The sequence below is a fragment of the Staurois parvus genome, unplaced genomic scaffold (genome assembly GCF_062004578.1).
Source record: "Staurois parvus isolate SC_StPar_1 unplaced genomic scaffold, SC_StPar_1.0 ptg000027l, whole genome shotgun sequence".
Taxonomy (NCBI): Eukaryota; Metazoa; Chordata; class Amphibia; order Anura; family Ranidae; genus Staurois; species Staurois parvus.
Genome location: NW_028317823.1, coordinates 7,310,785 through 7,324,230, shown reverse-complemented (window position 1 = coordinate 7,324,230; position 13,446 = coordinate 7,310,785). Strand labels below are relative to the sequence as shown.

At 42.1% G+C, this 13,446-nt stretch overlaps 1 protein-coding gene across 1 annotated transcript in view; it reads left to right on the top strand.

The window, feature by feature from the left end:
* Positions 1-846: 846 nt before the first annotated feature.
* The window catches only part of TMEM135 (transmembrane protein 135), a 488,083-nt gene continuing 475,483 nt past the window's right edge, over positions 847-13,446 (top strand). The window contains exon 1 of the mRNA XM_089656743.1: positions 847-1,067. Within this exon, the coding sequence (XP_089512869.1) occupies positions 927-1,067 (141 nt within the window). The 5' untranslated portion in view covers positions 847-926. The remainder of the gene's footprint in view (positions 1,068-13,446) is intronic.

Genomic DNA, 13,446 nt, shown 5'->3' with positions numbered 1-13,446 from the left:
TGGGGGTCCCGTGTCATGTCAGTTGTGAGGTGATTTATTTGGGGGTCCCGTGTCATGTCAGTTGTGAGGTGGTTTATTTGGGGGTCCCGTGTCATGTCAGTTGTGAGGTGATTTATTTGGGGGTCCCGTGTCATGTCAGTTGTGAGGTGGTTTATTTGGGGGTCCCATGTCATGTCAGTTGTGAGGTGATTTATTTGGGGGTCCCGTGTCATGTCAGTTGTGAGGTGGTTTATTTGGGGGTCCCATGTCATGTCAGTTGTGAGGTGGTTTATTTGGGGGTCCCGTGTCATGTCAGTTGTGAGGTGGTCTATTTGGCAGTCCCCTGTATCATGTCAGTTGTGGTGGTCTATTTGGGGGTCCTGTGTCATGTTAGGTGTGAGGTGGTTTATTTGGGGGTCCTGTGTCATGTTAGGTGTGAGGTGGTTTATTTGGGGGTCCTGTGTCATGTTAGGTGTGAGGTGACTTGGGGGTCTCGTGTCTTGTCAGTTGTGGTGGTCTATTTGGGGGTCCTGTGTCATGTTAGGTGTGAGGTGGTTTATTTGGGGGTCCCGTGTCCTGTTAGGTGTGAGGTGATTTGGGGGTCCTGTGTCATGTCAGTTGTGAGGTGATTTCTATAAATGTGTCCCGTGTTCTAACATTTGTGAGGGGATTTATTGACGTGTAGTATGCTGTGTGAGGAGCTCAGGCATGTACTCAGATGCACATTGGGGGTTACCAGGAGCAGCTCATGAACAACTCTGCTCCATCATTTTCCCCTCAGCCTGAGGAAGCGCGCCCCCTCCGCAACCGTACGTGCGCGCTGCCGTCGTCCTGAGTCGGCCAGGGCTTTGCACGGCAGTAACCCCGAGCCGGTCAGGCGGCTCCTCCCCCTCTCCCCATTCTCCCACTCCTCCCCCTCCTCCTCCTGACAGATCCTCTACCTCAACATGGCGGCCTTCAGCAAGTCCATCCCGCACAGCTGCTATGAGATCGGCCACACCTGGAACCCGTCCTGCCTCACCTCCTACCTGCAGATCACACAGGGCGCCATGGAGGAGTCGTTCAAGATCTATGCGCCCCTGTATCTGGTGAGAGGGGGGGAGGGGAGGAGAGAGTATGGAAGCCGGGAGGGGACACTCTTCTGTCAGGACAGATGTTTACACAGCTCTGTCAGTTTGCCCCTCTGCTGGGAGTTGTAGTCCCACCTCTGATAGAAGGAGGCTGGGGTGACCTCCATGCTGGGACTCAATCATCCACACCGGGGCAAATGTGGTGTCACTGCGTCCTATGGTGACCCCTAAATTTGTTGCTTCAGGATGGCGGGCATGGGGGGTCCATCTGTGTGTCACCAGTTGGGGAGAGATGGAGGAGACACGTGCGTCAGGGCCCTCCAACACTGTGTTGTCATAGGCGGTCTCCTCGTCATTGTCTGTTGTGTTGAGGCAGTCCGTCCATTGTGACTACGCCACAGCAACGGCCAAAGACGGGACCCAGGGAGCGGACCGCAACAAGACGCACAGAGAACGCACTACTACTGTAAGCTGTGCTGTGTGTACTGAGCGAGCCGTTCATTCATTCCACCGTTCAATTATTCCACCGTTCAATTATTCCACCGTTCAATTATTCCACCATTCATTCCATTATCCATTCCATCGGCCATTGATTCATTCCACTGTTCATTCATTCCACTGTTCATTTATTCATCCCACTGTTCATTCCATCATTCATGAATTCCATTTTTTCATTCCACTGTTCATTCATTTCATCATTCATTAATTCCACTTTCATCCTTTATAATGTTCAGTAATTCCACCGTTCATTCATTCATTTCATCCATCATTAATTCTACCATTTATTCATTCAACCGTTCATTTATTCATTCTACTGTTCATTCATTTACTTTTTCCATCTTGATTCATTCCACCGTTCATTTATTCATTCCACCGTTCATTCATATCATTCATTTACTTATTCTATCTTGATTCATTCCGTCGTTCATTTATTCATTCTACCGTTAATTCATTCCATCATTCATCAATTTCACCATTTATTCATTCCGCCATTCATTCCACCTTAATTCCACTGTTCGTTCATTCCATTATTCATTAATTTCACTGTTCGTTTATTCATTCCACCGTTTATTCATACTGCCGTTCATTTATTTATTTGTTCCACCGTTCATTTATTTAAATAGCCTTTATTCTTGCCACCATCTTTTTATTAATTCCACTTTTATTTATTTATTCAGTGCACTCTTTGTTCATTTATTTATCCTGCCATCCGTTCGATTATCCATTCTGCTGTTCATTTATTCATTCCACTGTACAGTTATTTATTCATTCTGCTGTTTATTCATTCCACCGTTCATTTACTCATTCCACCTTCATTCATTTATTCATTCCACCCTTTATTTATTCTACCATTCATGCCTTTATTCTGCCATTCATTTTTTCAACTGTTCATTTATACCTACTGCCATTCATTCTTTCATTCCACTGTTCTTTTATTCATTCCATCATGTATTCATTCTACTGTTCATTTATTCATTCTGTTGTTCATTTATTTACTTAGCTGTTAATTTCTTCACTGTTCATTCATTCATTTATTTGTTCCACCATGCATGTGTTTAATCAACCATTATTCATGCCACCATTCAGTTATTCAATCCACTGTTCATTTATTCATTCCGCTGGTCATTCATTTTACGTTCATTCATTTATTTACTTCACTGGTCATTCATTCATTCTACCGTTCAATGATTTATTCATTCCACTGTCCATTTATTTAACTATCCTTCATTCATTTATTAATTCCACTATTCATTTAATGTTTCCACCTTTGATTTATTAAACCATCAGTTATTCATTCCACTGTTCATTTATTTATTCAATTATTTCATTTATTGTTTATTCAATCCTGATTTATTCATTCCTTCTGACTGGTGGCCCAGCCCCCATATCTCCCAGTGTGATCATGCATTGTGGCATTACATGGTAAGTCTCCTGTGTAGATGAGTGCTAAAGGTGGCGGTATTGATCTCGATCGATTATCATTTATAAATTGCAGCTGATTATTAACCGCTTGCCCTCCAAAGGATTTACCCCCCTTCCTGACCAGGCCATTTTTTGCAATATGGTGCTGCGTTACTTTAACTGACAACTGCACAGTCATGCAATGCTGCACCCAAATGAGATTTATGTCCTTTTTTTCCCCACACATAGAGCATGCAGACAGGAAGGTGTGTTTAGTTTAGAAACCCCCTCCTCCAGATAAAGAAAAAAAAATGACCATGAAGGCTGTATGAAATATTAGCCTAGGCCAGAAACCAGGAAGACACTGAAGAAAAGTTTAAGGGCCAGTTCACACTGCATATGTTTCAGTTGCGTTTTTTCTGCATCCAAAACACACAGATAGTAGGTTATATGGTTGTCAATGTCATAGTTCACATCAGTGCTTGCAGTTCCAGTGCGTTCCAGTTGCAGTAAAAAAAGAGTAGAACATGCTGAATTATTTTTGCACAGAACTCAGTAAAACGCATCAAAAACGCACCAAAACGAACTGGAACACACGTTCCTATGTGAATTGAAGAAAAAGAGAGGGGAAGAAATTCGCTGGAATGCTTAAAAAATTCACTGAAACGCATCAAAAACGCAGCGGAACGTGCCAAAAACGCGTTTCTATATTGTGAACTGGCCCTAAAACAAGTAAATATATTCTATCTTCTTATCTATTCACTAATGGTAGTAGCATACGGATTGACACATAGTTCATGTTGATTGAGAGAATTTACTTCTGCTTTAATGACACAAATATGGGTCCCTCCCCTTATGGCAGGGTACTAGGTGTAATCTTGGACTCTGACTTCAACTTTCAGCCCCACATCTAATCACTCTCCCTGTCTTGTCGCTGTCACCTCCATACAATTTCCAAAATCCCCTTCTTCCTAGCCACCACCACCGCCAAGCTACTGATTCACGTCTGTGTTATCTCTGGCCTCACTTCCTCCTCATTGGCCTACTTCTACACAGGCTATCCCCATTCAGTCCATCATGAGTGCTGCTGACAGACTTACCAGCCATTCAGTGTCTGTCACCCTTCTCTGCCAATCCCCTCCATTGGCTTCCATTCTTCCAACAAATAAAATGCACCATGAAAACAACTTACAAAGCCATCCAAAACTCTGCCCCCAGCTACATCCTCCAACCTTGTCCTAAAATATCACCCAAGCCCTCCTCTCGGCTCCTCCTAAGACCTCCTACTCTCTTGCTCCCATGCTCACCTCCAGGACTTCTCCAGAGCTCCTCCTATCCTCTGGAACTCTCTACCACCTTCTATATGGCTATCTGCTATTCTGTCTTTAGGCGATCCCTGAAAACTCATCTCTTCAGGGAAGTCTATACCACTGCTAGCTAACATCTGATTTATTACTTTTTGCATTAGCATCCTTACCGTTTATCAACGCTTGTGTCATCTGTCCCTCCGAATTGTATTGTAACTGTGTTGTCAACCTTTATTTTGTAAAGTTCTGCACAGACTGATGGCACTATATCCACTTGAAGACCGGGCCTTTTCTGACAACCTTTTTTTTTTAACTAAAGCAGTAGAGTGCAAAATCAGGCTCACGTCTGCATAAACAACCAATCGGCTTCCAGGTTTTATTGCTAAAGCTTAATTGAACAAACTGAATTTAGAAGCTGATTTTTTTTTCTATGCAGAACTGAGCCTGATTATGTACTCTCCAGTTTTAGTAAATAAACCCCTTTTTGTAAAAAATCAGTATTTTTTGGCTAGAAAATTACTTAGAACCCCCAAACATATTTTATATATGTGTGTGTGTGTATATGTATATATGTATATATATATGTGTGTGTGTGTGTGTGTGTGTGTGTGTGTATATATATATGTGTGTGTGTGTATATGTATATATATATGTGTGTGTGTGTATATGTATATATATATGTGTGTGTGTGTGTGTGTGTGTGTGTGTATATATATATGTGTGTGTGTGTATATGTATATATATATGTGTGTGTGTGTATATGTATATATATATGTGTGTGTGTGTGTGTGTATATATATATGTGTGTGTGTGTATATGTATATATATATATGTGTGTATGTATATATATATATATATTTATTAGCAGAGGCCCTAGAGAATAAATTGGTGCAAATGTCTGTCACACGGTATTTGCGCAGTACTTTTTCAAATGGAAAAAAAAAACCCCAAAACACTTTTTTGAATTTTAATGCACAAAAACACAATATAATACCCAATTGTAATTAGAGTAAATATATACCAAACATGTCACATGTTAAAATTGCACACGCCTGTGCACCAGTGACAAATTACATAAATTTTACTATCCGTAGGTGACACTTTAAAAGCCTTTACAGGTTACCAGTGTAGATTTACAGAGGAGGTCTGGTACCTGAATTGCTGCCCATGAGCTGATGTTCGTGGTGATGCTTCGTGTGGGACAATTACGGGACCAATGTGTGTGTTTGCCTTTGCATGGGGGGACCAGGGTGCTTTTTAAAAAAATTTTTACACTTGCTTTTTTTTTTTATCACTTTTATTTGTTGACACGGGTTATAAATATCCCCTGTGATAGCAATAGGCAGTGAGCTACTCTTTATGGAGAGATCTGGAGTTCATTAGATCCCATAACATGCTAATCGGATGCTGGTTTTCCAGCATGGTCATTCGATGGAAGCTGGTTGTGAGACTGGCTTCTGTCGGACGAGTAGCTGTACAAAAAGGGCTGAAAGTCAGCCGGTTTCTGCCAGACAGACAGTTTTCGGACGATTTTCGCCCCTGTGTGTACCCAACTTTAGAAAGCTATTCCAGGGCAATCCTGTGCATCCAACACTGGAGAGCGTGCATATAGCTAGCAAGAGGTTGGAGGAGATCAGCAGCACTGAGATAGAAATATGTACAGTGGGGAAAATAATTGATCCCCCGCAGATTTCGTAAGTGTGCCCACTTATTAAGAATTGAAGGGTGTATAATTTTTATCATGTGTATTTTAAATGATAGAGACAAAATATCAACAAAAAATCCAGAAAAAAACCCCACAATACAAATGGTATAAATTGAATTGCAGTTCAGTGAGTAAAATAAGTATTTGATCTCCTACCAACCAACAATAATTCTGACTCCCACAAACTGGCTATGTGCTCATGTGGTACTCAGATTAGTCCTGTCAATTTAAGAAGGTGCTCCCAATGACAGCTCATTGTGTGTATAAAACAGCCTTTCTCAACCAGGGTGCCTTCAGGCTTCTTCAGGGTGCCTTGGCAAAATTCACAAAAATTGTATACAAGCCAGCAGGTGGAACAATCCTGCCTTTTAGTACACAAAGCCACAGGTTTTCATTGTGCACTTTTATGACCTTGTAGCTGTCAGCATCTTAACAACCAATAACATCATCAGTTGATATGGAGGATGTCGGGTGCATGCACATCATCCTTGTTTGGCCTTCCCTACCCCTCTCTGTGAGCACTTGGGTCACATTAGCAGAGTGAGGGCGAGAAAATGAGACACACTGGAATACAGGTCAGTACCAGTGTGCAAAGGTGTATTTGCTTTGGAAGAATAAATCATGTCTAACGTTGGGTGTACTGGATGTGTGTAGAATAGTTTTTACATTTTAGATTGGGGTGCCTTGAGATTGTGCAGAATTTTAAAGGGTGCCTTGAGATTGTGCAGAATTTTAAAGGGTGCCTTGAGATTGTGCAGAATTTTTAAAGGGTGCCTTGAGATTGTGCAGAATTTTTAAGGGTGCCTTGAGATTATCCAGAATTTTAAAGGGAGCCTTGATTGAAAAACATTTGAGAAACACTGGTGTAAAAGACACCCGTCCACAGAATCTCTTTCTTCCATTCAAACCTCACCACCATGGACAAGACCAAAGAGCTGTCAAAGGACATCAGGGACAAGATTGTAGACCTGCACAAGGCTGGAATGGGCTACAAGACCATCAGCAAGAAGCTTGGTGACAAGGAGACAACTGTTGGGAGTGGTTATTCGCAAATGGAAGAAATACAAAATAAACAGCAATTGTCCTCGGTTTGGAGCTCCATGCAAGACTTTGCCTCATGGGGTAATGATGATCATGAGAAAAGTGTGGGATCAGCCCAGAACTACACGGGAGGAGCTTCCGAATGATCTGGAGGCATTGGTAACACAATACGATTGAAATCCTGCAGTACCTGCAAGGTCCCCTTCCTCAAGAAGGCACATGTACAGGCCCATCTGAACTTTGCCAATGAACATCTAAATGATTCAGAGAAGAATTTGGAGAAAGTGCTGTGGTCAGATGAGGCTAAAATTTAGCTGTTTGACATTAACTCAACTCGCCATGTTTGGAGGAAGAACAAGAACAACTATGGCCCTAAGAACACTATCTCTACAGTCAAGAACGGAGGTGGAAACATTATGCTTTGGGGCTGTTTCTTGACTAAAGGTACAGGCCGACATTGCCTCATTAAGGGTCCATGTATTGTAACGTCTTGGATGAGAACCTTATTCCCTCAGCCAGAACACTGAAGATAGGTCGTGGATGGGTCTTCCAGCATGACAATGACCCAAAACATACCACCAAGGCAACAAAGGAGTGGCTCAAGAAGAAGCACACTAAGGTCATGGAGTGGCCTAGCCAGTCTCCAGACCTTTATCCTATAGAAGATTTATGGAGGGAGCTGAAACTTCAAGTTGTCAAGCATCAGCCAAGAAACCTTAAGGATTTAGATAAGATCTGTAAAGAAGAGTGGACCAAAATCCCTCCTGAGATGTGTGCAAACCTGGTAACCAACTACAAGAAACGTCTTGGCTCTGTGCTTGCCAACAAGAGTTTCTCTACCAAGTACTAAGTCATGTTTTGCTTGGAGATCAAATACTTATTTTGCTCACTGAACTGCAACTTAATTTATACCATTTGTATCCTTTTTTTTTTCTGGATTTTTGGTTGATATTCTGTCTCTATCATTTAAAATACACCTATGATAAAAATAATAGACCCTTCATTTCTTGTGGGAAAATTTACAAAATCTACAGGGGATCAAAAATAATTTTCCACACTGTATGAAAAGAAATTGTAAAGAGTTTTATGAAGAAAAAAAAGCTGTTTTTATCATGTGGTGCTTTATGTAGTTGAATGTCTTCCAGTTATAATTTACAGACCTTCTTTAAAGCTAAACTTCAGTCAGACATAAAAGGCACAAACTAACGCAGCTCTGTATTTATTAATATGTAAGTACAGTAACAAATTATATCCTTGTTTTTTAACAATAATCCACACACATCCACTACTTAATGGCTCTGTCATCTGCTTTTCATAAAACTGTTTCTTACTGTGTTATTTTGCCTGTTTGTAACATCCTCTGTGAACTTCCCAACCTCTTCTTTCTCCCTCACTTCTGTTTGTTTGGAAAGAGCAGTGCATGTTAGTTGCGGTCATGTTCAATGCGTTATCATACTATATATCCCATCGTCCATCTCGGGAGCAAGTAAGACAGAGTGGCTATGTTCCTACATACAGTGGCACAAAAAGAACATTGGGGAACTGGAGAAAGTACAGATCACAAGCTTAATAATGGAATGCAATGCCAAGCTGCGGTTTCTAAAGTGAGCAAAATCCTCTCTTGTATTAAAAGAGGTATAGACTCCAGAGAGAGAGATATCATATTACCCCGGTACAAATCATTAGTAATACCTCATCTGGAATATGCAGTTCAGTTTTGGGCACCAATTCACAAAAAGAACATTGGGGAACTGGAGAAAGTACAGAGAAGGGCAACCAAACTGATAAGAGGCATGGAGGAGCTCAGCTATGAGGAAAGATTAGAGGAACTGAATTTATTCTCTCTTGAGAAGAGGCGATTAAGGGGGGATATGATCAACATGTATAATACATCAGTGGTTCATATAGTGAACTCGGTGTAGAGCTATTCACCCTGAGGTCATCACAGAGGACAAGGGGGCACTCTTTACGTCTGGAGGAAAAGAAATTTAATCTGCAAATATGGAAAGGTTTCTTCACAGTAAGAGCTGTGAAAATGTGGAATAGACTCCCTCAAGAGTTGGTTCTGGCCAGCTCAGTGGATTGCTTTAAAAAAGTCCTGGATTCTTTCTTAGATACACAGAATATAACCGGATACTAACATTTATAGGTAAAGTTGATCCAGGGAATATCTGATTTCCTCTCAGGGGATCAGGAAGGAATTTTTTTCCCTGCAGGAGCAAATTGGATCATGCGTTGCTGGTTTTTTTTGCCTTCTTCTGGATCAACTGTGTGTGTAGGATTTTAACTTTTATTTTTTTTTAATGGTTGAACTGGATAGACATTCGTCTTTTTTCAGCCAGACTAACTATGTAACAATGGCAAACAAATGTAGTCACCCTCTAACAGGAAGTCTCATCAAAGAGGTAAAAAAGGGATATGGTGGAGGCTTAGAGCAATAGATAGGACTTTTTGATTTTAAGTGGTAGTCAACTCTCTGTATTCAAAATCTGCTGACAGGTATGTTTTTATAACAGAAACGACTCTAGTGGTCTCTTCTGTCCTAAATTTAATTGTTGTTTATTACAGGTACTCATATAGCACCATCAATTTACGGAGCGCTTTACTCACACACACACACACTGTATATTCGCATCAATCTTTGACCCTCAAGGGGTGTACAATCTAAGGTCCTTAATTCACATTCATACATACACATACTAGGGCCAAGTGCCAAGTTGCCTACCAGCATGTCTTTGGAGTGCGGGACGAAACCGGAGTACTCTGAGGAAACCCACGCAGGCACAGGGAGAACATGGAAACTCCAGGCAGGTAATACCGGGGTTGGGATTCTAACCAATGACCCTAGTACTGCCAGGCGTAAGTGCTAACCATTTAGCCACTGTTCTGCCCAAATGTCCCTCCGGCTTGTCAGCGGGTAATGTGATCTGGGGAGCTGTGACAAACGCTGCGCTGTCATAATGTGCTAGTATGCAGTGCACACTAGTATATTACAACTGCAGGGAGACCGGATTTTTTATTTTTAGGAAACAAATTTACTACTGCTTTAAGAATACACACTTGAATAGAATATATGCTTTTTTTTTTTTTTTAACCAGAGATTAGTGTCACTTTAAATGTAGTTTTACAATACAAGCAGTGTACCTGAATTTGACATTTTATTAGTCCCTTTACAGCACAGCTAAACTGGGGAGCGAGGAACAACACCAGTCCCTGTACAGTGGGGCTCAGACTGGGGAAAAAGAAGCATCACAAGGAGCCAGTCAGGTGTGCTGTAGAGCTCATGTGTGAACAAGCCCTTACATTTAGCACATTTTGCATAATACAGGATCTAATACAGGATCTTTTTCTTCATTAAAAATATATTGCAGTACCTGCAATATATTATATATTCATCAAACTGATCCCTCTACGACCAGTCCCTACTCTTCCTTGCTAAATGCCAGGTACTATATGCATCACCATGTCTGAGAAACAATATTTTTTAACATTCTGTGTTGATCTATCAAAGTCAGTTAGAATCTCTGTTTGCAGCATAGGAAACTAAAAAGTAACCCATGATAACTCAATGTGGGGCATTAGAGACTGAACAAGCTTCAGACGTTTCTGCAGGAAGGTCCCCAAATAGTGCGGTTTTCATAAACCAGAATGCAACCCACAGCAACCAAATCCACTGTGCTCCAGTCTTCATAAATAGGCCTTCAGGTTCTCTTCAGCTTCCAGAGCACAAATGCAAATCAGGACATTTTGCGGGGGTAGACCTGGGATTATATATGCATGCTGCTACTACTGTGGGATGGAGAACTACTGTACAAAGCCTGACTCCCTTTGCATTTTATATGAACAGAGATTTAGAGTTGGAAAGCCTGAATGTGACTTTTACTTGCATTGTATGTCAGTTGGATCTGTCAGTTTGGTCTCTGCATGCGTGTCCTTGACTTGATACATTGACCCCTTCCGAGTTACAGCTGTCACTTGGCAAGCATGTCTTTCTAGGGAAAGGGTCATTGTCCACAGTTCACAGATATCGATGAATGAAATGCACTGTTTTAACAGGTCAAGAGTCTACATCGGGAGATTGTGAGAGCCCAGGAAGATGTTTAGTGCTGTTTGCAGGCCGAGATTACACGTTTTTGGTTCCTCCGCTGTAGTCACCATTGCTGTGTATGATCACCCAATCTCAAACTTAAATAAAATCATTAGCAGGAAAGAACTTGAATGGTGTTGGGATGGTGAGCCTCTTTGTCATTGTCCTCTGTAAACCATGGAAATAAAATGGTGGAAAATTTCATTTGATTCAGTCTATATTGTGCTTGTGCCAACTTCAATTTTTAAGTATTATTTCCAGATTGTTTAGTGTTGAAGGGAGAGTGTCCATAACATTCCCCTTCTGTGAATCTTCACAAATAAAAAAGAAATATGTATATACTGGATTCATCCAGATTTCAAATGAATCAGATATTTAAGCAGTAGTAAGCTTCACTTTTTCACTAGTACCTACAGGTAGCTTGTGATAAAGCTTACCTGTAAGTACAGTGAATATTGCCCAAACTTGCATCATTTAGGAGATATTCACAATTTCATCAGCTGATGACATCACTGGCGCATGCGTATCCTCAATTCAGAGTGCCGTGATTGTGACTCCTGAGCGCATGCACAGAAAAGATGACATCGCGGCCTGGCTATTTATGCGTTTGGAATGCACAGACCCAGAAGGAAGATGTGTGAAGAGGGAAGCACTGACAGCGTGTGGCTAGAGGGCTTCGTTTACAGGGTAAGTCTGCCATAATGTGCTAGTTTGCATTGCAGAGCAGGGAGTGACAGTGTGTTACTGCTGGCCCTTTAGGAGCTTCTAAATACTGGAGGGCGAAAATGCACATTTCAGTCATGTGACCACTGTAATTTCCTGTCACAGCGGTCACATGATCGGAAAGCTCCTAATCGCAAGTAAGCATCAGGAGCTTTCCGGTTCCTGCTGGTAACTGGTAAGAGTACTCGCTCTCAGCACAGAAATGTGTACGTTTGGAGTGCATATATAATACCTCTTGGTATTAGAGCCCACCCTCTGAGAGGCCACATATATGCGTATGGCTAGTAGGAACAGATTAAACAGTAAAGGGATGTATATTTTATGTTTTACATAGTTATACCTGCAAAATGGCCCAGCATGGAGTGATCTAGTACGACTTAAAGTGGTTGTAAAGGTTCAAGTTTTTTTTTACCTTCATGCATTCTATGCATGAAGGTGAAAAACTTTCTCTGTGCTGCAGCATCCCCCCCCCTAATGCTCACCTAAGCCACCTCTTGATCCAGCGATGTGCCCTGGAGTCTCGGCTATCACGGGACTCCCTCTCTTCATTGACTGAGACAGCAGTGGGAGCCATTTGCTCCCACTGCAGGCAATCGCAGCCAGTGAGAGGAGAGAGGGGGTGGGGCCGAGAAGCAGCTCCATGTGTGAATGGACACACGGAGCAGCGGGTGCCCCAATAAGCTGATTGCTGTGGGGGCATCCGACAGAAGGGAGGGGCCAGGAGTGCCGGTGGGGGACCCAAGAAGAGGAGGATCCGGGCTGCTCTGTGCAAAAGCACTGCACAGCGCAGTTAAGTAGAACATGTTTGTTATTTTTATAAGAAAAAATGTAAGCCTTTAGTATTGCTTTAAAGTGATATCAACCACTTTTGGGATGCCCGCCATAATGTACTGCGGACGGGCCGCAGCAACAGGACCAGCCACATACCATACGTGGCTGGTCCTTTGCCAACACGGGGGGGCGCTGCGCATTAAGCGGGTGCACAACCCTACCCCCCCCCATCCTGTCTACATTCTTTAACCAGTGCTCTGCTGAACACTGATAGAATTCATAAGGCTGATCTAACTGCTGATGAGAAAAGGTATTTGGCAGTTTATATTTACTAAAATAACTGCATTTCCATGTCCTCTGTACTGTGGGAGATCAGATCTAGTGAATGCAGGGTCCTGCGTTTAGTAACATTTTAAGGCAGCATTATTTGGACAGTGATTCAATGACACCTGGCACCCTGGTATGAGAGAGATTGATAGTTGCACCATTTAATCTCCAGGATAAAGTCGGGAGAGGGGACCTGAGAGGGGGAATATTATGAGCTCCGTTTTGAAAGATTGAGTTTGTGGAAGTGGTTAGACTTTCACACTGATATGTCCGTAATAGAGTGATGTGTGAGGAGATAAAAGGGCAGGCTGAGTAGATAGATGTGTGTGTTGTTGGCATAGAGATGGTATTGGAAGCCATGGGAGGTTGTCAACTGACCCAGGGAGGATGTGTAAATAAAGAATCAAAGTGGTCCAAGGACAGAGCCTTGGGGGCCCCTGCAAGACAAAGAGAGGAGATTGAATTACAGGCAACATTGAAGGCACGGTGAGATAAGGTAGGAGGAGAACCAGGATAGAGCAGAATCTTGAAGGC